The sequence below is a fragment of the Kogia breviceps genome, chromosome 1 (genome assembly GCF_026419965.1).
Source record: "Kogia breviceps isolate mKogBre1 chromosome 1, mKogBre1 haplotype 1, whole genome shotgun sequence".
Classification (NCBI taxonomy): Eukaryota; Metazoa; Chordata; class Mammalia; order Artiodactyla; family Physeteridae; genus Kogia; species Kogia breviceps.
The window spans coordinates 120,700,677-120,727,782 of record NC_081310.1 but is presented as its reverse complement, the minus strand read 5'-3'; the positions used below and the strand labels follow the sequence as shown (position 1 = coordinate 120,727,782).

The 27,106-nt window shown below is 35.2% G+C and overlaps 1 protein-coding gene across 9 annotated transcripts in view; it reads right to left on the bottom strand.

Moving 5' to 3' along the window:
- The window catches only part of EVI5 (ecotropic viral integration site 5), a 203,871-nt gene that overhangs the window by 66,264 nt on the left and 110,501 nt on the right, over positions 1–27,106 (bottom strand). For 4 of the 9 annotated variants that reach the window (XM_059082311.2, XM_067042691.1, XM_059082379.2 and 1 more), the window contains 6 exons: positions 26,524–26,577; positions 24,631–24,663; positions 23,926–24,072; positions 12,288–12,422; positions 8,615–8,755; positions 7,058–7,216 (listed from right to left, as the gene is read on the bottom strand). In XM_059082311.2, the coding sequence (XP_058938294.1) occupies positions 7,058–7,216; positions 8,615–8,755; positions 12,288–12,422; positions 23,926–24,072; positions 24,631–24,663; positions 26,524–26,577 (669 nt within the window). The remainder of the gene's footprint in view (positions 1–7,057; positions 7,217–8,614; positions 8,756–12,287; positions 12,423–23,925; positions 24,073–24,630; positions 24,664–26,523; positions 26,578–27,106) is intronic. The other 5 variants (XM_059082329.2, XM_067042700.1, XM_059082348.2 and 2 more) reach the window with 4 other exon arrangements.

Here is a 27,106-nt window from a genome sequence, read left to right as displayed (position 1 = left end):
CACAAAATGTATCACATGAACTTCTATATTCCTAAAATGTATATAGCACAGTCTGTTTTTATGGAGGATGGAATGGTTTTGAATTCTGGCTTGCTATTTGGTGAGTAAGCAAACTAGTTAATATCTAGTTTTATTTCCTCATTTGAAAAATGTACATAAAAATACTATCTATTTCTCATTTGGTTCTTTAGAATTAAATGAGATAATACATGTTAACAGAGCTTAATATATAGTAAGAACTCAATACATGCTAGCTGCTTAGTGTATTATAACTATAGGACATGATAAAAAATAGATCTTTTGTTTATTTATTTATTTTTATTGAAGTATATAGTTGATTTACAATGTAGTTTTAGTTTCTGGTGTTCAGCAAAGTGATTCAGTTTTTTATATATGTATTCTTTTTCATATTCTTTTCCATTATGGTTTATTATGGGATATTGAATATAGATAGTTCCCTGTGCTGTACAATAGGATCTTGTTATAGATCTTGAATTTACTGACACGAGGTAGTTTTCACATTCAGGCTTGACCCAGCTTGAATTCTCTCAATGCTAAATTATTCTATTAGAAGCCTGAAAGAAACAGTATGGATTTTCATAACCAAAGACAGGGAAAATTAGGCTCTTCATTAAACCGTTCTTCAACCTTGGTCAAGTTAACTAATGCCATCAAATTATATAGTACACTGACAGAACCGTAGATATTACTGCTTGTCTTTTAAGGCTGTGTTTTGAGAATTATGTGAGAAAAGTTTATGGAAGGAGTTCTCAATGCCTGAAATTTAAGACATTTAATAAATACTCAGTTGTTACTATTATTAAACCTATTCTATCTCACTCCATGAAGATGATCCTGCCTCCAGTTTTAATTTTAAAATCTGGATCATCCAATAGATTTAAGCTCTAAAACTTTCTACCACTTCCAGGTTTCTTCATCTTCACTACTTATCTTCCTGACTCACAGCAGAAATGCCTCCTTCCTAAGACCATCCTCTATGTCACCCCCTTCTTTCTCACTTTCAATCAATGAACACTGCCTGTCTACAAAATTAAGAGTGAACTTCTTAGTACTGTATTCAAAATGTTCCACAACCTCTTTTTACTGTCTTACCTCCTACCATTAAGACAAATAACTATACTTCAGAGGGACACACCTTCAACATAAGCTGCAAAGAATTCCCACAGACAAAACTCCTCCCTACTCCCCTGAATACCATTCCATGATCCAAAATTACAAAACAAAACAGTCACACATAAACAAAATCCAAGAATTGACTATGAGTGAGAAATGGTAGACAAAAAAATAAATAAGTAGCAACAATAGATTTTTAAGAACTCTAGATAGTAAAATAATCACATGAGGGCTTTATACAAACTAGTTTATGTTTAAAATTATTACACATAGACATAAAAAGAGGAAGCAAAAACATAAAGAACAGGTCACTGTCAAAAAAAATTCAGCAAATTTGAAAAATAACCAAATATAATTTTAAAAATTAACAGACACTGCTGTTAAAAATTTAATTATGTTGAGACACAGAAAAGAGAAAAAGGGGGTATAAAATACACCTATTAGGTGTTTCAGGATAAAATATACCTAACAGGTGTTGCAGAAAAAAAAGTGAGACATGATGGCCTAAGAAGATGGTAATAGTTGGGAATCTTTTACAACAACAACAACAACTACATAGGAATCTACAGCTCAGGAAGCACAACTAGTCCCAAACAGGATAAGTATCAACATAAATAAAGCCTCATCAAAATACATTATAAAAAAACTTACAAAATGCTAAAGAAAAGAAGAGGCAAATCAAGGGAAAAACTGAGTACCTGTGAAGGCAGAAAGTGAAATATCCAGCAGACATCTCAACAGGAAAAATTGGTAGTGCTTAAAAAAAAATTCATCCCATAAAAGTATACTCAGCTAACAACATACAAGAGTGAGAGAAAAGTACATTTATTTTAAGAAAGTGAGAGAGTTTACAACTCATGATCGAAACTGGAAAGAAACTGTTTGATATAAGTAAGAGAGCAAAAAATTGGCAAGCAAGTAGACAAATCCACAGGAGTACTGACTCCATAAAATAATAATGCCTAGGAATTTGGAGATATAAAAAAATGTACAATAATTGTAAGATGTAAGAAGAACACATGGAGTTATTTTAAGGCCCTTATATAGTTTGGAAGAATGACAGAGATAATTACTAACTTTAGACTTTGTTCAATCAGGCAAGCATTTTCTTCCTTTTTTTTCTTCCTTCAGGTAATAAACACTAATAGAAAAGAAAAGGAATTATAAAAGTCAAACTAATAGAAGGAGAAAGAAAAAACTAAATCCAATAAAAAGCAAGAAAGGAAGAAAACACATAGAAAGAAAGAAGAAACAGAATACAAAATAAAATAATTTCAAATACATCATAATAAAGACTTTTGATTTCTGATTGGGGATGTAGAGAATTAGAAAGAACATTGCTTCCACCTTTTCAATTAAAAAAAAAAAGCCAGCCAAACTCTAAGTTCATGACTAATGTTGAACCCAGAGAGGTGAGGTCACAGGACAACCAACTAGCTCTAAATCTAAGAGACAGGGTAGATGCTGCTAGAAGCTGTTAAGAATAATTCAGCTAGAATAAACATTGAATTGGTAGAGCTCAAGTGTGGGCTGGCTAAAGAGCGTGGAGCCCGTGGGGAGAATAGAGTGCACAAACTCTTATACACTTTTCCCTCATGGACCCCAACAGACACACACAAAAAAGACTGGTGAGAGTCCTGAGAAAGAAATCTCCATGGTACAGGCCGCAGGGAAGGGGAAAGCAGCTGATATGTGAGGGGCACTATTCCTTGCTTATCTCCTCTACAGAGCAAAAGGTTTAATCTGCTTGGAGCAGGACAACAAATATTGCTGTCTCTGGGGCACGGGGAAAACCACTGCATCTGGGGAAGGGGCAGGACTATAGCTTGGGGGTAGGACAGGAGCACTAATGAGACCAAACACCCCAGATCCAGGGACATCATGCAGCCTAAGACTGAGGCTTTATCAGAACAATAGGGCAGAAGTGTTCTCTGACCCTCCAATTTCCTGTAACAAGTAACAGTGGAATACTGCTGGGGACTGACCTCCCCTGAAGTACTGTACAAAGGGAAGACCTAAAGATATTAAGAAAACCCTTTGGCAAACCAGCCCCTGATCTAAAAATAAGATATTGCTAGAGGAATTTGAAGCCCGTGGTGCAATGAGGGTAACCACAGAAACAACAAACCTCAAACTAGCCCAACTCCTGACTATATTAACTCAAATCCCCCACATTAAAGACCTAGTAGAAGGAAAGATGTACCCACTTCCAGGCAAGGAACTATTTACCTTAGTCTACTGTCCTACACAAGATACACATCTAGTTTTCAACAAAAAAATTACACAGCATAGGAAAAGGTAAAAAACAAAACACTTCCAAGAGACAAAACAATCAACAGAACCAGCCTCATATATGACACAGATATTGAAATTATCTGACAGGGAATTTAAAATAAGGGCTCTATGGGAAAGGTGAAAAATATGCAACATCAGATAGGTAATATCAGCAAAGAAATGAAAACTATAAGAATTAAACAGAAATACTAGAAGTAAAAAACACAGTAACAGGTGTAAAGAATGCCTTCAACGGCTCATCAGACAACTCACAAGTTGGAGGAAACAATCAGTGAACTTAGTGATAAATCAAGAGAAATATGTCAGTCAATAGAAACTGAAATACAAAGAGAAAAAGTAATGGGAGGGAAAAGAAAAGAGCATCCAAGAGTTGTTGGACAACATCAAACAATCTAACATAAGTGTAAATGGAATCCCTGAAGAAGAGAGTGTGGGAGAAGAAATATGTGACAAAATAATGACCAAGAAATTTCCAAATTTCATGGCAGTCACAAATTCACAGGTCCCAGAAGCTCAAGAAAAAAAACAAAGCAAAAATTACATCAAGTCAAGTCATATTTCCCTAGGAAACTGCCCATTTCATCTAAATACTCAAATTTCAAATGTATCATTTAAACTTGTTCAGAGTATGTTTAAAAAAAATATTTTCACTGGATCTATATTTATGTCCCTTTTTTTCATTCCTAATAGTGTTTATTTGTGCCTTCTTTCTTTTCTTAAAAAGTCGTGAAGAAGTTTACCACATCTTACAGCACCAAACTCAAGAAGAAACAGAAAACTGGAAAAGATCTATAACCCTTCAACAACTAGGATCAATAATTATTACACCCACAACACACACAAAAAAGACAAGACTGTTTAAAGGAATGAATTCCAGGGACTTCCCTGGTGGTCCAGTGATCTGTGCTTCCACTGCAGGGAGCACAGGTTCAATCCCTGGTCGAGAAACTAAGATCCCGCATACCGCCTGCCCCCCTCGCAAAAAAAAGGAATGAATTCCAGCAAATGAATTCAAGTAATGGGTAATTTCAATCTTACATAAAACTTCTGAGAACAGAAAAAGTTAAACACAACCCAACTTATTCACACAGCTTATCTTGGTGCCGAAACCAGATAAAAGGCTCCCCCAAAAGGAAAATTATAGTACAATCTAATTTAGGTACAAAAAAATCTAAATTATGAAAAACCTGATTCCTGCAATGGGAATATGTTGTATATGTCTCTGCGTCTGCATTCCATATTACAAACTTGTTTTTTAGCATTTTGATAACTGTACCTCAATATAACTGGTTTTCTTTGGAATTCTATGTATTTTATGCATTAAAAAACATTATTTTGAGATGGGGTCCATAGGTTTCAGATTGCCAAAGGGGTTCATGACACACAAAAAAGATAAGAACCCCTGTACTAAAGAAACTCGTAAAGATATATACAAGAAAACATGCAAGAATGCTCAGAGCAGCCCTGTTTGTAATAGCAAAAATCGGTACGAAAAGGAAAGTGGCTCCATAAACCAAGATATACCTATCAAGCGGACTTTTCTAAAAGTCATTAAAATGAAAGAACTGGAGCTACATGTATCAACAAGGACTTATCTCTTAATCTGGATGCTGGATACATGGGTGTTTAATGTAATATTCTTTAGATGACTAATACAGCATTAATATCACATGACACTATCTGTATTTATTTTCCTCACTTTGCAATGAGAAAACTTCATGGATCATCACCAGTACATGCACTGACATTTAGGAGCCATGCTCATTAGTCAGGCACAGTGCAAAATACAAATTCCTTAGGAAGTCTTTCTCCAAACCACCAAGTTGGAATTAACTGTCCTGTCCTATTCTCCATAGCAATTTCTATCTAACTCTCTACTTACAAATTTCTGAATTATATATTGCTTCCAGTTTTACTGAGATATAATTAACATATAGCACTGTATAAGTCTAAGGTGTACAGCATAGTAACTTGACTTACATATATTGCGAAATGACTACCACAGCAAATTTAGTTAACCTTGATTATCTCATATAGTGAATTTTATTAAATACAGTTTGTGCATGCCTGATTTCTCAAGTGTAAGATCTTTTTTTTTTTAAGTGTAAGATCTTTGATGGCTGCATACTGCTTTGTAGTCACAAGTTCCCAAAACCACATTTGCTGAGTTTGATCCATTTACCTACAGTCACTCTGAAATAAATCCTGAACACTGGCTTAAAAGTTGTGTTTGCATCTTTAATATCTATACTGAGATAAAATCTGATTATAAAAATAAAACTTACTATCACAAAGCTGGATTTCTACTTTTCATAATCTTACTGTTATTTTTAATTACAATGAACAATACAAGAAAATAACTATGAACAATGTAAAACAAGATGTTTAATCTAAGGGATTTACATATCCACGTTACCATGTTCAAGTTGGGATAATCATTTTTAAAAATATCTTCTATGTATTTTTAATTTTTTTATTGAGGCATAGTTGACATATTAGTTACAGGTATACAACGTAGTGACATATAAATGCCATATGGTATGGCATTTATATACATTGCAAATAGATCACCACAGTAAGTCTGAAAACATCACTGTCCAAAGTTACTGCACTATTATTGACAATATTCCCTATGCTGTATACTATATCCCCAGGACAACTATTTTATAATTGGAAGTTTGTACCCTTTAATCCCCTTTACCTATTTCTCCCAACCCCAATCCTTCTCCCCTCTGATGAACATCAGTTTGTTCTCTCCGTATGAGTCTGTTTGGGATAATCATTTTGCAGTAAGTATACAGAATGATATATGAGTTAACTATGCCCCCTACTGACTGAATAAATATTTTGAAAACTGAATAACATTACAGACAATAAATATAGTCCATTCAGATGTACCACATAAAAACCAAATGTACCAAAGGTACTTTTATAATGTAAATGGGTTACATAAAAAGGACTTTGCAGATCTTAAGTCAAGCATATTTGAGATAAGATTTATTAGAGAAAAGGGGACTTGAGAAGAAAGAAGTGTAATTTTGGAATTGACTGCTCAGAGTCACCACATTACACAACTTTAGAAAGCATCATTCACATTATATTCTATATCAGTGGTTCTCAACCAGGGGCAATTTTGCCCCCCAGGGGACATTTGGCAATGTGTGGAGATGCTTTTGGCCATCACAGTGTGGCAGGGGCATGGTGCTACTGAGTAGAGGGTAGAGGGATATGGTAGTAGGTAGAGAGGCCAGGGATGCCGCTAAACAAACTACAATGCACAACAGGCCAGTCTCACAATAAAGAATTAACTGGTCCCAAGTGTTAATATTGTTGAGGTTAAGAAATTTTGCTCAACATAAGTATTCCCTTTCAGGTTGTACAACAATGAAACAAAGTCATCATATAGAGTTTTATGACTTGTTTAAACTTTGTTGAAAGAGTCAAAGAAGATATTAAATCTCTGCTGTCAAGGAACACAGTTTTAGCCCTTTTTATCTGGGCTAGAAAACTGCAGTCTAGACAGTTTCATATGTCCATCTTTTGGCTGTTCTAAGGATGATACAATTTGTGCATAAACTTTTAATGGGCTAACAGTATTTTTTAAAGCTATTAGGCTTTCCCATTATACCTGTGTTTCCATTTCCATCATCCTTTGTTTTATTTCTCTTATTTCTGCCTGTGTTTCAGCTTCTCTAAGTCGAATGGTCATCAGTTCATCTTGTAACTCATTCACAGCATTTTTCTTAGGTGGGTCTTTCCATCTCCCAGTAGTACGAGCTAAGTGGCGCTGAAATACAAAAAATTATATCGCAACAAATATGCCAAGTATTACAGTAAGAGCCAACTTAATGAAGCACTTATTTCAGGCCCAGTACTGTATAAGGCACTTTATATGAATCATTTTATTTAATCCCCAGAAAATCTTAAAAGTTAAACACTATAATTTTCAATATAGAGGTAAGAAAACGGAAATTGTGAGTAAGTAACTTCAGAAAGGTCACACAGCCAGTAAGTGGCAGATCTGGGATATAAACTCAGATATAGCTCAAATTTTTTTTTATACTGTGGATTCATTATTGTAAAGAATACATTGTTCGGGCTTCTCTGGTGGCACAGCGGTTGAGAGTCCGCCTGCCGATGCAGGGGACACGGGTTTGTGCCCCGGGCCGGGAGGATCCCACATGCCGCGGAGCGGCTAGGCCCGTGAGCCATGGCCACTGGGCCTGCGCATCTGGAGCCTGTGCTCCGCAACGGGAGAGGCCACAACAGTGAGAGGCTCGCATATTGCAAAAAAACAGGAAAAAAAAAAACAAAAAAAAGAATACATTTTTCACCCTAATTTTTTTCTGAGAGATTTTTACATTATTTTGTAATGAAATCCTAAGAAAAAGGGAAAATTGGGCCCTTCACGAATTAAGGAAACAATATTAGAAGTTAAGAGCAGTGTTCTCAAAATATCTGTGGTGAAGGACAGTTTTGTTTCATTTGTTTCTAATTTCTAATGCCACCTGATACTTCTTAAAAAAAAAAAAAAAAGGCCATGGCAACGTAAAGGACTGACTTCAGTATTTGCTAGATGCATCCCCCATCCCAAATTCATACCAAGATCACTATTCTGAAATGATGTGCAGTTTTTTTTTTCCCTTCCTCTCTCCCTTCTCTCTTATGGATTCTGTTTGTTTTTTTTTTTTTTTTGCTACTTATCAATAGTTTCCCTCATATGTGAATAAATTTGTGGGCATAAAACTAAATGTTTTATTTTGTGGGAAAATCAATTTCAAAAGAAGTTACAAATTCATAAACAAATTTATATTGATGTCACCCTTCTGATGTTTCATAATGACCAATGAATTTAATATCAACAGGAGAAGAAATAAGTACTATATAAAGAAGTATTTTCTTTTAGTTCTTTAGAAAAAGTGACACAAATCACAATGGTATAACAACACAATAAAAAATGACGATCTCTATTTTATGTTTTATTTACTTATAAGAATCAGAAAGGGAGAAAAAGCTTAAAGGTACTTTCAATTTATAAATGCTCTCAGTTTTGTATATTAAAACAGGGTCTTTCTCACTTTAAACTCAGATCCTAGTGTTGGTCATTAACTACTTCAAATTCACACAAAATGGACATTCAGGTTTTACCTTTCTTTTTTAAAGCACACAAAATATTTTGATATACCTGCCAGTGTTCCTCTAAATCCTTGACTTGTTGTCTAAGTTCTTTTAAACCCATAATAGCTTCTGCCTCTCTCAGTTTCACAGCAATGAGTTCCTCCTGAAGCCTTGCAATGTTATTCTCATCAGGAAAGGAGTTGTTTCTCTAAAGCAAGAGAAAATTTAATTGGGGATTTTTTTTAATTTAAAGAATAAAATACAGCATATATAACAATAAAATATAGCAAAATAATGAGCTGTTTTCTCCCATATGTAATTGTACTTAATTTTATTGAGATATAATTCACAAACCATAAAACTTACCCTTTTAATGAACACTAGTCAATGGGTTTTGTTTTGTTTTTTTTAATTAATTAATTTATTTTTGGCTGTGTTGGGTCTTCATTGCTGCACATGGGATTTCTCTAGTTGCAGCAAGCGGGGGTTACTCTTCGTTGCGGTGCATGGGCTTCTCATTGCAGTGGCTTCTCTTGTTGCGGAGCATGGGCTCTAGGCATGCAGGTTTCAGTAGTTGCGGAGTGCGGGCTCAGTAGTTGTGGTGCATGGGCTTAGCTGCTCTGCAGCATGTAGGATCCTCCTGGACCAGGGCTCAAACCCATGTCCCCTGCATTGGCAGGTGGATTCTTAACCACTGCACCACCAGGGAAGTCCCTAGTCAGTGGTTTTAAGAGTATTCACAGGGTGTGCAACCAACATCATGAACTAATTTCAGAACATTTTGATCACCCCCAAAAGAAACCCTATACCATTAGCAGTCACTCTACGTTTCCCCTACCCCCAGCCCCTGGCAACCACTAATCTATGTCTCTATGAATTTGCCTATTCTGAACATTTCATTTAAATGGAATCATAAAATACATGGCCTTTTATGACTAGCTTCTTTCACTTAGCATGTTTTCAAGTTTCATTTTTTATTGCCGAATAATATTCCATGGTACAGATATACCACATTTTACTTACATGTTCATCAGTTGATGGAAATGTGGGTTGTTTCCACTTTGAGGTTACTATGAATAACACTGCTATGAACATTTATGTGTGGATATATGTTTTTTAACTCTCTTGAGTATATATGAAAGAACAGAGATGCTGGATCAGATAGTAATTCTACATTTAACTTTTAAGAAACAGTCAAACTTTTCCAAAGCAGTTGCACATTTTACATTCCCACCAGGAAGGTATAAGGGTAACTGTACTTAATGTTGAGGACACAGAAAGTCTAACTCTGTTTTGTTTAATAAAATACTAATCAGAATCATGGAACAACAGGATTAAAAATGTTTTTCAATATGGCAGTGAACATTCCAACCTCTGATTAGGACTACAAAGCATGAACATTATTTATATTTTAAAGATTTATGGAAGAGAATAGTCCAAAATCTGTTTTGTTATATTTTCTCAGCATATCACTTTGAAAAGGGAGTGTAAAATATCTGTACATTAGTCACTGTTTATATCAATATTCAAGAAATAAGCACCAAGGTGACCTAAATATTTGCTTCAAGGGTATGAGATTTAGATTAATCTCCTACCATGCTGAAAGACCCACCATAGGATATAGGGTTGCCGTATTAAACTGCTCTGGGGAATGACCAAAGAATCCTAAATTAGGCTCTAGTAAAAGCTCCTTAGGTAAACTGAAGTACTATTGAAATTTCAAGTCCTGAGTCTATGAAATTTTCTATCTCTGAAATATTTCATGAAGATTTTAGCCCACAGAGATGATGGAATAAAGTTATTCTTGCCAACTACACATTTTTATGATGGACTTGAAATATTTTCTCAATTGAAAACCAGAAATTTACTGTATATGCATTAAAAGAAGTATCTTGCATGAAGAAATTAACCATAGGAAGCATGAAACCTTCCAATTTTCTTTCTACTCTATAACACGAATACCAACAAAGCTACTTAAAAAATTCAATTTTAAATTAGACCCAAGGACATTTCTTTCTACCAAATATTCAAAACTAAAAGATCCAGATTCTTACCTAAATCATGGAGCCCAGAATACTCTCAATTAGGCAATTTTTACAGCATTCTTGCCGGCTTTTTTCTCAGCAAACAGGAGAATAAGTTTTCCAAAAATAATATAAAAATAGCAAGTAGATTTCTAGCAAAATTATTCCACTATTGATTGCAGTTACACCCTATTCTGTTTCATTAAGAAACAGTTAAGAACAATTTGAGGGTATCTTTCATGTCCATTATTTTATGAGTTTTTGACTCAATGGCTAGATACTACCCAAGGGCCAAAGAAACAAACGCAACACAGAGCCCAAATCATCTATGATTTTATAGATGAGAAAACAGAGATTCAGAATTTGTGATTTGGAACAGAGACTCTCAAGTCGGAGGGTTATAAGAAACCTAAAATCATTTCTATTTCCACTACTAATCTGTTCTTTAATAACTTTGAAAAAAGATAAGTTAGCTTCTGCAAGTACACCTCCAGCTAAGATTTTCCTATATATTCAGAGGTGGTTTTTTTGCAGCTTGGAAAGCTGTAACAGTTACATTCAGATGAAATTTTCACTGAAATGTTTATGTATTTCTATTTCTACACCTCTTGCAGATGAAGGTATTATAATATTTGAAGATGATGGTTAATTTCTTTTTTTTCTTTAAAAAATTATTTATATATATATATATTTATTATTTTATTATTTTTTTCTTTAAAAAATTATTTTTACATGAAAACAAGGTATATTTGCAATGTGTTTCAATCAAAATATTCACTCCTATATCTCAGATCTACATATTTCAAAGTAAAAATGTTCACTTGTCAGCTGAAATTTCTGATTAGACCCAGTATTTGTATACTTTTGTGCTTAGTCAGAATGTAAATTTCACAGTGGATTCTTTTTTTGAAATTTACCTTTTATTTGGATAAAAGCAACATGATGTATTTATATACTATAGGGATAAAAATGGTAATTTTCATTTTTTAAAAAAACCACCAATGTGATTATGTTTTTAGTTCTTTTTACTTGTGTTTAGCACAGGCTTTAAATTAAAAAATACACTATGGTCTGGATTGACCCAAAAAGTATTCCATAAATTAACAAACATATGGCAAGTTTTTCATAGCTAAATCTAATTCTTCTAGAAGTTGTTGCCTTCTGTTTAATTACATTAATTGAAATGTGCTTAAGACGAATGCTTTCAGCATATTTTATGTACTAGAAAACAAAACAAAAAGGGTTAGTACTGGGCCAATGGCCAAGAGGCAATATTACTACCTTGTAGACTGTTACAGTTCAAATTGTCCCACTTCCCCCAGAATTTCAGGAACGAGAAGTCTGGGAGATACTGTACCAGCTGCCATCGGGTGATTCTAAATGCTGTAAGTACTATTCATCTTGACGATGGTTAATTTCTATCCCCTAAGTTTCTCTTCTCTGACATTTAAACATTATTCATATCAAAATTATCCTGGTTGTTTTCCTCTAAAAGGGCTCTAATCTCCATTTTTATCCTAAATATGGCACTTTGAGTAGTATGGCAACAACAAAGAATAAATGGGAATCATGTATGTTTTTCCTTTCCTCTCTTATAATATGTAAGATTTTTAATGTGCAACACCAAGTCCAATATCACTGCTCACTAAGTACTTAACAAGTATCTATCACATGTCCCCTCTAATTCGGAAATGAAAGCATTTACGATGTTCTTACCTTTTCTATATCCAGAACTTTATCCTGCATTTCCTTTAGTGCACACTGAGACTCAGCTTCACTCAGTCGGGCTTGGACCAATTCCTTCTCTAGCTGTAGCACAAAATCTTCATTGTAGTTGGAACTGCATTTATGCTACAAGTTATAGACATACACTGAAATTTTTCATAAGTATGAACATGTAAATATAATAAAAATAAATGCAATTATACAATACAACTATTGAGGGCAACCAGATCGTAAAAGTTCTATCCACCTAATATTTCCAGCTTATCTCCTCCAATTAACTTTCCAATGAACAAAAAATTCCAGGTTTGATATCTATAAAGATGATATTATTGGGTGTTCATAATCAGTTATTACACTAACTGAATCCAATTTATAGAAGATAAATATCTTTTTTTATCTGTCCATCCATCCAGATACTAAGAATTTGTTCCAGCTCTATAGACCTGAACTGTACAACAGTGTAACCACCAGCCTTGTATGGTTACAGAGCACTTGAAATGTGGTAAGTCCAAATTAAGAAAAGTTTTAAGTGTAAAATACAAACTGGATTTTGAAGGCTTAGTGTGAAATAAAAAGGCAAAATAGCTCAGTAATTTGTATACTGATTATATATTGAAATGATATTTAAAATGCCTTGAGTTAAACAAAATATTAATTTAATCAAACAAAATTTTTATTATTTATTAATTTCATTAATTATTAATTACTCCTTTTAACATGGCATTTTAAAATGCATATCTGGCTCACATTATATTACTATTAGACAGCACCATTACAGACTACAGAAGACAAGTACATATATACTGAAAATTCTATTTTAACCTAACAGAAATAAAAATAAAGCATCCACAATAACGTGAACCATCCTAAATCCCAAAAGAATAAAAATGTATTTGCTGTTAGAAATGTAGATCTATTTAAATATACTCATGAAAATGACTGCTGGAAGCAAAGAAAAAGAAGATGCTGCATAAAGAAATTAGCCATGGAAGCATGAAACCTTTCCATTTCCTTTCCTACTTTATACCAATACAGCTACTTAAGAAATCCCTTTTTAAACTAGTTTCTACACAAAGCTGTTCAAAAAAGCAAAAAGATATTGAATTCACCATTATAAAAGACTTCCTAAAATAAACTATCACTTCACATTTAACTCACGTAGTAAAAAATAGCGACAACTCAAAATTCCAACATAGAGCCATAGGGAATAATCTCCCACTGAACTAGCACGAGTAAAGAATGGTTCCTTTTATTCTTCAATACATTAGGAACAAAATAGACATCAAATTAAAACTCTATTTAAAAACTATTAAATACTTAATTAAAACATATGGTACTCCCTTGCCCCAGTTACCCAAAAAAGATATTTTTTAAAATGCACCATTCACTTATTAGGCAAATGAGAATTTTTTAATTCAGTGTACTACATGTTGTTTCTCCTAGTAATTTTCTGATACTATTAAAACAATATTTCAATACAAGAAGTACATCTGCAATAGGTATAACACCTTAGCAAACACTTACCTTACCAAATAGGGGAATGGCAATTTTGGAATGACCACATCCAAAATGCAGGTGCCATGATTTTTGTTTAATTAGATCATAGTTATTTTATGAATAATACTAGAATTTTTTGCTTTTAATCTAAAGCTCTATGTTACTTCATGCTTATTTTCCAAGACTCTACCAGGAGAGCTCCAGGAATACATCAAACCCAAATGGCCAAAATGAGAATGAAACCATTGATCTGGTATAATCCAACTGATCCAACCAAGTAAACAAAAAACTGTACTAATATTGGGAACAAATTTTTATCAATAAAATTTACAAAACTTCTAATCATCCTCTATTGTAAATGGGATACATTCTATAGTGTACATGCTATTTCTCTTCTCATATTTCCCATTTGTTCCTCAACCCACTGCAAACTAGCTTTAGTCTTCATCCCTTGATGAAACTGTTCTAATCGCTAACAATATTAATACCCAATAACAATATAAAAACTCAATGGAAAGCCCTTTTTTATTCAGCTCCTACCTTCACCACATAGTCTATGGAATTTAAAACAAATGACAACTCAAAAATTTCTCCTCCCTCAGATTCTGAGATATTACTCTTTCATGGTTCTACCTCATATCTTATCTGTCTCCTCAGTCAGCTGAACTACTTAATTATAGATATGTATGTGTATGTGTATGTGTGTGTGTATCAATCAGTAGGCCCCAGGGTTTCAATATTGTGTGCTTTTTCTCAATCTTCCTGTTAACATTCTTATTTTGTAGATTCCTCCTATGTGATTTCATCCACTAATACAGTCTGTATAAAGACACTATCAGATATTGTGTATATATATATCAGATTTTGTCTCTGTATAAGTCTATACAGACAATGGATGAGATCACCAAGGAAGAATCTATAAAATAGTAAAAAAAAAAAAAAAAAAAAGGAGGGAAAGAGGGACAGGAAGAGGGAGGAAGAAAGAACACACAATAATGGAACTCTAGGGACAATAAATATATGGATAGATATTGACAGATACACAGAAAGCGATGACTCTCAAGTCTATATTCTCAGCTCTGATCTTTCTACTAAGCTACAGATTCATATTCACAACTTCCTACTGGTTTTGTTCATCTGTTTAGCCTCATACTCACCTCACATTCAACATGTCAAAACTGGACTCCCCATCTTTTCCTCCTCATGTATTTACTACTATATGCTAAGGATCCCACCATCTAACAACTGACCAAGTCAAAACTTCCCCTCTTATACTCAACCCATAACAAATCAATCACAAAGTCTCAGTAACTTGCACATATCTTGAATTTGTCTGCTCCTTTCCATCTTCACATTGTTTTTATTTATGCTCTCATCTTTCTTTGAACCAGCGAAAAAGCCTTATATATCACCATCTAACTGTTATAGTGCTTAAGGTGGGTATTATTTAATAGAGGCATACCTCATTTTATTGCTCCTCACTTTATTGCACTTTGCAGATACTACAGTTTTTACAAATCGGAGGTTTGTAGCAACCCTACTTCAAACAAGTTTATCAGTGCCATTTTTCCAACAGCATTTGCTCACTTCAAGTCAGTGTCACATTTTTGGTAATTCTCACAATATTTCAAACTTTTTCATTATTATTATATTTGGATGGTCTGTGACCAGTGACTTTGGGTGTTACTAACGTTGTTTGTGTTCTGACAGCTCCACAGACTGGCAATTCCCCCCAACCTTTTCCTCGGGCCTCCCTATTCCCTGAGATACAACACTACTGAAATCAGGCCATTTGATAAACCACAACAGCCTCCAAGTGTTCAAGAGAAAGGAAGAGTTGCATGTCTCTCACTTTAAATCGAAAGGCAGAAATGATTAAACTTAGTGAGGAAGGCATGTCAAAAGCCAAGATAAGCCAAAAACTAGGGCTCTTGCACCAAACAGCCAAGTTGTGAATGTAAAGGAAAAGTTCTTAAAGAAATTTTTTTAATGTCTTTTTTGACAATGATACTGACTTTTAAAAAATATTTATTTATTTATTTATTTTTGGCTGCGTTGGGTCTTCATTGCAGCATGCCGGGTCTTCGCTGCGGCACGCGGGATCTTTGTTGCAGCATGCAGGATCTTTTTGTTGTGGTGCGCCAGCTCTTCATTGCAGCACGTGGGCTTCTCTCTAGTTGTGGCACACGGGCTTCTCTCTAGCTGTGGTGTGTGGGTTTTCTCTCTTTAGTTGTGGCACATGGGCTTCAGAGCGCGTGGGCTCTATAGTTTGCCACACATGGGCTCTCTACTTGAGATGCGCAGACTCAGTAGTTGGCACGTGGGCTTAGTTGCCCTGCAGCATGTGGGATCTTAGTTCCCCAACCAGGGATCGAACCCGCGTCCCCTGCATTGGAAGGATGATTCTGGACCACCAGTGAAGTCCCTCTTAAAGAAAATTAAAAGTGCTATTCCATTGAACACACAAATGATAAGAAAGCAAAACAGCCTTATTGCTGATAATGGAAAAAGTTTTAGTGGTCTGGATTAAAGATCAAACCAGTCACAACACTCCCTTAAGCCAAAGCCTTATCCAAACCAAGGCCCTAACTTTCTTCAGTTCTATGAAGGCTGAGAGAAGTGAGGAAGCTGGAGAAGAAAAGTTTGAAGCTAAAACAGATTGGTTCATGAGGTTTAAGGAAAGAGGCCTTTTCCATAACATAAATGTGCAAGCTGAAGCAGTAAGTTCTAACGTAGAAGCTGCAGCAAGTTATCCAGAAGACCTAACTTAAGTCATCAATGAAGGCAGCTACATTAAACAATAGATTTTTGATATAGATGAAAGAGCCTTCTATTGGAAGAAGATGCCATCTAAAACTTTCACAGCTAGAAGAGAAGTCAATGCCCGGCTTCAAAGAACAGGCTGATTTTTCTCGTTAGGGGCTAATGAAGCTGGAAACTTGAAGCTGAAGCCAATGCTCGTTTACCATTCTGAAAATCTTAGGGCCATTAAGAATTTGGCTAAAACTACTCTGCCTATGCTCTCTAAATGGTAACAAAGACTTGACAATAGCACATTTGTTTACAACATGGTTTATTGACTATTTTATGCCCACTGTTGAGACCTAATGCTCAGAAAAAGATTCCTTTCAAAATATTACTGCTCACTAACAATGCACCTGGTCACCCAAAAGCTCTGAAGGAGATGTAAAATGAGATTAACGCTGTTTTCATGCCTGTTAACACAAAATCCATTTTGCAGCCCATGGATCAAGGAATAATTCCAACTTTCAAGTCTTCAAAAAATTGAAGAAATACATTTCGTAAGGCAATAGCTGCCATGAATAGCAATTCCTTAGATGGATCTGGGAAAAGTAAATTGAAAACCTTCTGGAAAGGATTCACCATTCTAGATGCCATTAAGAACATTCATGATTCATGGGAAAAGGTCAAAATATCAATATTAACAGGAGCTTGGAAGAAGTTGATTCCAACCCTCATGGATGACGTGGAGAGGTTCAAGTCAGTGCGAGAAGTAACTGCAGATGTGGTGAAAACAGCAAGAGAACTAGAATTAGAAGTGGAGCCTGAAGATGTGACTGAATTACTGCTATCTCATGGTAAAAGTTGCAGGAGGAGTTTCTTCTAACAGACAAGCAAAGAAAATGGTTTCTTGAGATGGAATCTATTCCTGGTGAAGATGCTGTGAAGATGACTGAAATGACAGCAAAGGATTGAGAATATTAAATATACTCAGTTGATAAAGCAGTGGCAGGGTTTGAGAATATTCACCCCAAAAGTGAAAGAAGTTCTATTGTGGGCAAAATGTTATCAAACAGCACTGCATGCTACAGAGAAACTGTTCATGAAACGAAGAGTCAATTGCTGTGGCAAACTTCACTTTTTTTTTTTTTTTTTTTTGCGGTACGCGGGCCTCTTACTGTTGTGGCCTCTCCCGTTGCGGAGCACAGGCTCCGGACGCGCAGGCTCAGCGTCCATGGCTCACGGGCCTAGCCGCTCCGCGGCATGTGGGACCTTCCCAGACCGGGGCACGAACCCGTGTCCCCTGCATCAGTAGGCGGACTCTCAACCATTGCGCCACCAGGGTAGCCCCACTTTGCTTTTTTTTTAAAGAAAGTGTCAACCTTCAGCAACCACCCCTCTGATCAGTCAGCTGCCATCAACATCGAGGCAAGACCCTCCACCAGCAAAAAGATTACAACTCACTGAAGGCTCAGATGATGGTTAGCATTTTTGGCAATAAATATTTTTTAATTAAGGTGTGTACATTGTTTTTCTCAGGCACGGTGCTACTGCATACTTCTTGGCTACAATACAGTGTAAACATAACTTTTATATGCACTGGGAAACCAAAAAATTTGTGACTCACTTTATTGTGATATTTGCTTTATATCGCGGTGATCTGGAACTGAACCCACAATCTGAGGTATACCTGTATTTTATGTTACATCTCATACTAAATTGTAGTAGAAGGCAGTTTTACAATTCCACCACCTGGCCCAGGTAGGTGTTTTCTTACCTTTTGAGTCTAAAGAAGTTTTAATTCCATGTTTATCAATACAAACATTTTAATGAAAATTATACAAGCACTGATACACTTTAATAAAGTATTCACAATCAATCTAACTCCACTAAGCCAATTTAATTCCATTATCAATTTCTGTATATAGCAATTAGCTCTATTCAATTACATTCATATGCATAACTGAACAAAAAGTATTTTTATTGGGATCGATTCTTAGTATTGATATAGGCTCACTGAATGGAGAATTTGCATTTAATGCTATGACTTAGGGACTTAGAAAAAAACTCTAACATTTGTTTGGCTGGTTGGCTGAAACATGGACCAAAGGGTGGCCCACAGCCCACAGTGAATGAACTGGAAATGCTGGACATGCCTTGGTTTAACATAAAGGAAGGGAAAACTGGTGACAAAATATCTGGGGAAGATGTATGTAGACAGACCTCTCTGAATAGGCTAAAAAGGTGAAGATGTTTGTCTCCCATGTGAATGCTCACCAAAGGGTGACCTCAGCAGAGGATTTTAAAAATCAATTGGATGGAATGACCCATTCTGTGGATACCAGTCGGCCTCTTTCCTCAGAAAGTCCAATAAGCTTATGAACAAAGTAGCTATAGTGGCTGGGATGGAGATTATACATGGGCTCAGCAACACAGACTTCCACTCACCAGGGTGATCTGGCAACCGCCACTGCTGAGTGTCCAATCTGCCAGCAACAGAGATCAACACTGCGCCCCTGATACGACACCATTCCCTGGGGTGATCAGCCAACAACCTGGTGGCAGGTTAATCACAATGGACCACTTCCAACATGGAAGGGGCGTTTTGTTCTTACTGGAACAGACACTTACTCTGGATATGAAGTTGCCTTCCCAGCATGCAATGCTTCTGTTAAAACTATCATCCATGGACTTAGAGAATGCATTATCCACCATGATGGTATTCTACACAGCACTGCTTCTGATCAAGAAGTGCACCTCATAGCAAAATAAGTAGAGCAATGGGCCCATGCTCATGGAATTCACCAGTCTTACCAAGTTCCCTAATATCAAGCAGCTGACTTGACAGAAAGGTAGAATGACCTTTTGAAAACTCATTTACAGTGCCAGCTAGGTGGCAATACCTTGCAGGGCTGGGGTAAGGTTCTCCAGAAGAATGAATATGCTGTGAATCACTGTCCAATATACAGTGCCGTTTCTCCCATAATTCATAGATCCAGGAATCAAGGGGTGAAAATAGGAGTGACACTATCGTTGCTACAGACTCACCAACAAAATGTTTCCTTTGCAACATTATGCTCTGCTGGTCTAGAGCTCTTAGTGCCTGAGGGAGGAATGCTTCCACCAGGAGACAGTAAACTGGAAGTTAAGACTCATCCAACCACTTTGGGTCCTCATGCATCTGAATCAATAGGCAAAAAAGGGAATTACGGTGCTGGTATGGTTGACTGATCCTGACTACCAAGGGGAAAGTGGACTACTACTCCACAATGGAGATCAGGAAAGAATATATGTGGAACATAGGAGACCTTTGGGGTGTCTCTTAGTATTATCATGCCCTGTGATTAAAGTCAATAAAAAATTACAACAACCCAATCCAGGAAGGATTACTAATGGCCCAGATCCTTCAGGAGTGAAGGTTTGGGTCACTCCACCAGGCAAAGAACCATGACCAGCTGAGGTGCTTTCTGAAGGCAAAGGAATACAGAGTGGGTAAGGGAAGAAGGCAGCTACAAATACTAGCTACAACCACATGATCACTTACAGAAATGAGGATTGTAACTGTCATGAGTATTTCCTCCTAATTTTGCTATGAATATGTTTGTATCTGTTTTCTTTCCTTTCTTATTCCCTTATCATGCAATATAAGATGCACTGACTTTATATACAGCATTTAAGTATTGTTTTATAGTATTTACAGTATAGTATTTAAGTTACAGGATATCAAGAAGAGAAAACGTCACTCAAGGACTTTACCTCCTCTTCAGAGAAAGGGATTAGTACATTTTTGGTTACGCTCAGGATATAACTGTATCAAGTTATGCAGAATTATGACCTTGTCATTTTACCTGGAGATTAAGTATGGTTTAAGTAGATGCACATGGGTGCCAAGTTGACAAGGGTTGGACTTGTGATGGTTTTTATGTCAACTTGACTAGGCCATGGGATGCCCAGATTAAACATTACTTCTGGCTGTGTCTGTTAAGGTGTTCCCAGATGACTCAGTAGACTGCCCTGTGCAATGTGAGTGGGGACTATCCAATCCATTCAGGGCCTGAATAGAACAAAAAGCAGAAAAAGGGAGGATCTGTTCCTGCCTGATGCTTGAGCTGGGACATCAATCTTCTCCTACCCTTGGACTGGAATTTACACCTTCACCTTCTGTGGCCCTCAGGCCTTTGGATTTCAACTGGAATTACATCACTGGCTTTTCTAGGTCTCCAGATTGTAAAAGGCAGATCATTGGACTTCTCAGCCTTCAAAATGGCATGAGCCAATTACAGTAAGTCTCTGTGTGTGTGTGTCTGTCTGTCTGTCTGTCTGTCTGTCCTATTGGTTCCATTACTCTGGAGAACCCTAATAAATCTTATAAATTTATAAATAAGATTAAACTTATTGATTAGAGGTTTTATTGTTCTTGTTTGGGTTTTGGTCCCTTTCAATTTGACTCAGAGCTTCTGCAATTGAATTCTCTTACTTGATACTTATTTCTACCATTTCCAATTCTCCCTGTTCAAAATTATGTAGATCTAAATTTGATCAGGAAAGTGATATATTTGTCAATGTTTAGTCTATTAAAAACTTTACCTGCCAGTTTTAGGTCTTTTAAGTCTTGGGTTTTATTACTTGCAGTTTATGCCATTGGCAAAGCAAGCTGGTAGAATTATAATGATGAAATAATGGTAATATCGATACTAATCTTAATAATAGCTACCACTTATTAAGCACTCATTCTATGCCAAGCGTAATTATTCTAGAGGAACAACTCACTTAAGTCTCAATCACCCGTTATTATATACAGGACAAGAAGTTTGTATTATATGAAGTAACTTGTCCAAGGACACACAACCAGTGAGTGGCAGAAATGGCATCGAAGTACCAGTGTTAAAAGATGTTACTGGGCTTCCCTGGTGGCGCGGTGGTTGAGAATCTGCCTGCCGATGCAGGGGACGCGGGTTCGTGCCCTGGTCCGGGAAGATCCCACATGCCGCGGAGCGGCTGGGCCCGTGAGCCATGGCCACTGAGCCTGTGCTTCCGGAGCCTGCGCTCCGCAACGGGAGAGGCCACCAACAGTGTGAGGCCCGCGTACCGGAAAAAAAAAAAAAAAAAATTCCTATGATCATCTTGCAAGTTACTTTAATATCTAATATCACTTTACTTTGAAACTGGAAATTTAACGAAGACTCGTTACTTCACCTATTTTTGTGCATTACTGCTTTATATGTCTGCTTTACAGTTTATTTCAGTTTAGGAGAATGTCTGCTTAGTGAGAAAAAAAAAATGGAAGCAAAATCGAAGTCGAGATTTGCTTTCTACTTGTATTGTAGCCCCACAATATGGGTCTATCTTGTCCTTTGAATTAGAGTACAAAGATTCTTTTTGTTACACTTAACTATTTTCAAAAGCTTCAGTTCATTCTGGCTGTTTTTGCTTGCCCCCTTAGCTTTTTCATTATAAACCAACATTTTTTATCTTTGATACACATCTATACACAGGTCTTACTATTTGAAAAACTATGCAAAAAACCCAATAATTTATGACTCCAATGTATTATATTAAAGACTGCAGCTTTTACTAAATGTAAATATAATACTTATCTTTCCCAATAACAAAATCACATTACAATGATAACTCAGTTCAGCTTAATTCTCAACATGACACTCCAATTCTGCTTTTCCTATTTTTATGCTTTGATATTATTGACATTTCATGCAAAGGCAAAACGAAACATTTGAGTTCCCATCTTTTTAGTACAGTCAGCCCTCCACAGCCACAGCTTCTCCATTTGCAGATTCAACCAACCACAGATTGAAAATATTCAGGAAAAAAAAATCCAGAAAGTTCCAAAAAGCAAAATTTGAATTTGCCATACACAGACAACTATTTACATAGCATTTACACAGTATTAGATATTATAAGTAACCTATAGATGATTTAAAGTATATGGGAGGCAGCATGAAGCACTAACGTAGTAGAGACGACAGCAACACTATGTGTGAATATGAATTTTAAAATATTTAACATACAATATAAATGTTTATAATGAAATATTCGTATACCAAAACAGCAATTCCAAGATTTAAAGGGAAAAAATACACAATCTCAATTTGTCTTACACTGTGCTACTTTTGTATATATGTTCAAAGCTATACTTCAAGAATTTTCATTATAAAAACATATTTACTAAGTGCAAAAAATAAAAAATAAATAAAGTATATGGGAGGATATATGCAGATTAAATGCAAATACTATGCCATTTTACAAAAGGGACTTGAGTATACAAGAATTTTGATATCCTCAGGGGTCCTGGAACCAGTCGCCCACAGATAACAAGGGATGAATGTATTCTCTTACCACTCTGCTATTCATTTTTTGTAACCATATTCAATTAACATAATAGGAAAAATTTTATGTTATGTTTTTTTTTTCAATTACCAATTTCTTTTTTGCTTTTAGTTTTCTGCTTTTCATACTCAGATGATAATGTTTCTTAGTTTTTCTGAATAAAAATCACATCCAACCTTGAAGTCATTCTATTTGCCTTTCAGACCTATATAGAATTCTAGGTTTACCACAACTTTTTCCGCCTATTCCTGTTACAATCCAACTCCTACTTGAAAACAGAAAACTGAAACAAGAAATAATATCTTTTCAAAGATAAACAGCTGGCTTTTCTTTTTAACTCTCATATTCTTGATTAATATCACACTTGTCTGAATTTGCTAATGGAAAATAATATCTAAGCTACAAAAGATACCTGAGGATAGCTGTACAATCAGAAGCTGTTTAGTACTCTAAGTTAGTTAACATAATATTTTAAAAGTCCATTTTTTTCATTTTCACAACTTCTCTCTTCTTGAAAAAAAGTAAGCATATAACTGAACCCATAATTTAATGTCTTGATGTAAGAAGACTGTAGTATTTCGTAAGATATAAATCACCATATTATCAAAGATTTAAATGAGATAGTTACATATTTTCTACATGTTGGGTAGTATCTCATGTACAAAATTAACAAAAACTATCAGATGATTTAATAATTACCCATGGAAAAATACCTTTTATAAATAAACAGATTTCTAAAACCTAAAAAGCAGTTCTGACATACATCATTTATTTGCGGTGACTTAAAATATAATGTAAGGAAAGAAAACATTGCCTAATTCTAACAAAACTGTGTAGACAGAAAAAAAAAATGTTAGAACAAGGAGTCTTTAGGCCACAATAAGACCTCTAAATATTACAGAACTTAAAATTGATTAATTTAAGAATTCAATTAAAGTAGAAAACAAAATTGTTTAAAACAAGAGCACAGAAGTTGTGCTTAAAAAAAAAAAGTTTAAAGGAAGGGGATAAGAAAGGTGAGAAAAACCACTACCAGACTCCTTACCCATTGCTGTTGGTGCTGGAGCTTCCTGATGGTATTTTCAGCTTGCTCCAGTTTAGCACTGGCCTCATCACTCTGCTGTTTGATGTTGGCCAACTCCCGTTTTATTAGGTAGTTTTCCTCAGCCTCCTGGGCTCTTGTCACTTGTCCCTTAGGACATAATTTTTGTGTGTGTAAAGCAATTTAGGATAGATTCAAGAAATACTGCCTTTGTGAGGTTTAGTTACTTACTTTGACATGTTAAAAAAAAAAAAAAAAAGATCACCTCAGAGAACAGAACAGCCTGAGTAATTATTAGCCAGCAGCTCATTATTGCTCCAGCAAATTTTGGGAAACTAAATGAAAAATTCATCTGATAATCTTAAGAACAATTCTTCTTTCAGTCAATAAAAATTCAATTCATGCAATATTACTGTACATGCAGGACTAATGTTTTCAATGAATAGTGGTTAATTTCACAGAATCCACTGATTGCCATTTTGGAATAAACTTTTAAATAAGGTTAGCTCTAAAACGTGCAAAAGATGGGTTTATTTTAACAAAGATAACACACTATTATCAAAAATTAAGTTTACACCCATAGATACCACCCCAAAAATTATTTCTAGAAAAATGCATGTAAAATTGCATGCATTAAAATATGAATTTCTAGGTTTAGGACTTTCCTCAGATGTTAGAGAAAATGCTTAAAAAAAACAACAACTATACCTGTATCAATCTATCTGCCAAGGAAGCACTTTCCTACAAAAGGAAAAATTCAGATAGAAATATAAGAGAAAGAAATAAAATAAAGGTGATAAAATTAGGAATAAGAAGAAACAACGCATACCCAAATTCCACCTACTTTTCATTGTAATTAAGATGGACATTTAGATTTTAAAACTATTTTTTATTGCATGTGTTTCTATTCTTAAACAAGAATATATCAAAATAAGGATAAACTGCAGAAAATCCTGTGCTTCCAGAAGAGACCAAATACAAATTCCAAGAGGGTTTTCATTATTTGGGACAAGCTAATATCATCTTTTTAAAGCATACTTTAAGTTATTTTAGCATCAGCCATATTGTCAAATCATTTATATGAAAGGGAGAAGGAATTTGAGTAAGCAATTCCACTTATAAAGTGTGACAGCAATTTGTGCAACAGCAACTTCCAAAGAAGCAAAGCAAGGAAAACAGGACAAATGAAATTAATGAGCTCAACCATAATAAACTCTAGCAATAACTGAGTAAGTAAACATTTCAGTTACAGACTTTAATTGTTATCTAAGTATTTACAGAATTCTAAGTGCTAAAGAACACACATAGGCCATCTAAGCCAGTAAAAAGGTACTTAATTTTCTAGAAGCAAAATCCAAACTTAACTATTTCAGACAGCACCTTTATTATTCTCGAGGTTCAACGAAATAAAAATGCTTTCTCTGTGAAAATGTCTTACTTCAAAGATAAAAGACCACCTAGGAAGATGTACATTTTACTATAAACTGAGTGTTTAGTGGAAAAAACATATATTGATAAAATAAAAATGACTTAAAAACAATTAAGCTCAACCTTTTTTCAGTCACCAAAAAAGCAGAATTATCTTCAAACCAACTCTAATAGATGAAAGAAATATATCCTTAATATAATGTACCTGCAATTATTATATAACAAAATATACATGTAACAAAGATCCTGTCCTTCTGCCATGCTATTTAATATGAAACCATCAATACTTTCAAACAAAAGACAAATATGCAAATAATCTGTATCTTCATTCATTTCATTCTTAAATATTGACCGGTAGACTTTCAGGGAAGATTTTAAGATACTCGGCAGTATCATGAGGACTATTTTTTAAACTATTAATTTTCATCTTTGGTAAAAAGAAAAAAAACAAAAACAAAAAAACCCAAAAGAGTTTGTGAATTTCGATGTTTTTCCTTTAATAAACCAAAACTCTTAGGCTATACTTTTATTACTTAACACATTCTTATAGCATCAGGAATAAGACTATGAAAGACATTACATCAAAAGCACAATAAGAAAAATAATGCAAGATTGACACATTTACCCAGTTATTTTATATGAAACAGAGAGGAAGAGGTAACAAGCGGTATCAAAATAATTCTAAGAACCAAAAGTTTAGTCACAATTCCTGTGTTTAAAATCAACAAACATCATGGTGAATTTTTATATAAGAAATCAATCAGTCATTTTGACTAAACTTAAAGCAATCCTAGGTCTTAAAGAAATCACTGCCACATTTAATATATGGCTCGACAGGGCAACATTTGAAATTTATCTTTAAAATATTACATAGAATAGATTCTCAATTAGGTTACCCCTAAAGAACATACTTTTCAGAGATTATGTAACAAAAACAAATGACATCAATATGTTACTCTAATAATCTCACTTTGAAAATTTAACCTTGAGAATTCAAGGACTAGTAATCATCAGTTTTTCTTGACAAGTCATTTAGTTAAGTAGTAAGCTATGCAAGCTAAGCAGTCAATACCACAACTTCAGAGACATGTGCCAGATTTCTTGAGCCTTTATTTAAAATAGAAAAATTATTGTGCATTCAACGGAAGTTTACATAAGGAGCAATTTACTTACTTTTTCTAATGTTTCAATGCGCTGTTTTAATAGTCTATTTTCTGTGCGTAACCTCTGCAGAAAAAGAAAACAAACAAAGATTTGCTTGCAAACATTCCTGAGAAGGAAAAATGATACCTAAATCATAGTCGATAAAAAGTACCACCTTTGGACTTCCCTACTAGCACAGTGGTTGAGAGTCGCCTGCCGATGCAGGAGACACGGGTTCGTGCCCCGGTCTGGGAAGATCCCACATGCCACAGAGCGGCTAGGCCTGTGAGCCATGGCCGCTGAGCCTGTGCGTCCGGAGCCTGTGCTCCGCAACGGGAGAGGCCACAACAGTGAGAGGCCCGCGTACCGCAAAAAAAAAAAAAAGTACCACCTTTTATAAATAGGAAAGAGTCCAAGAAATGGCTACATTATCATCTGTGAAATTCTTAAAGGCTCAGAGTAAGAAATGCATGGCAAAGGAAATGACCACATTCATCATTCCAGCTGTGACTGAATTTTAAATATAAGCTAGAATATATACAAAATAACCCCTTTCTTTTCTGTACCTAGCATAATGACTCATAATCAGTATTTTCTTTTTCTTTTTTTCCTG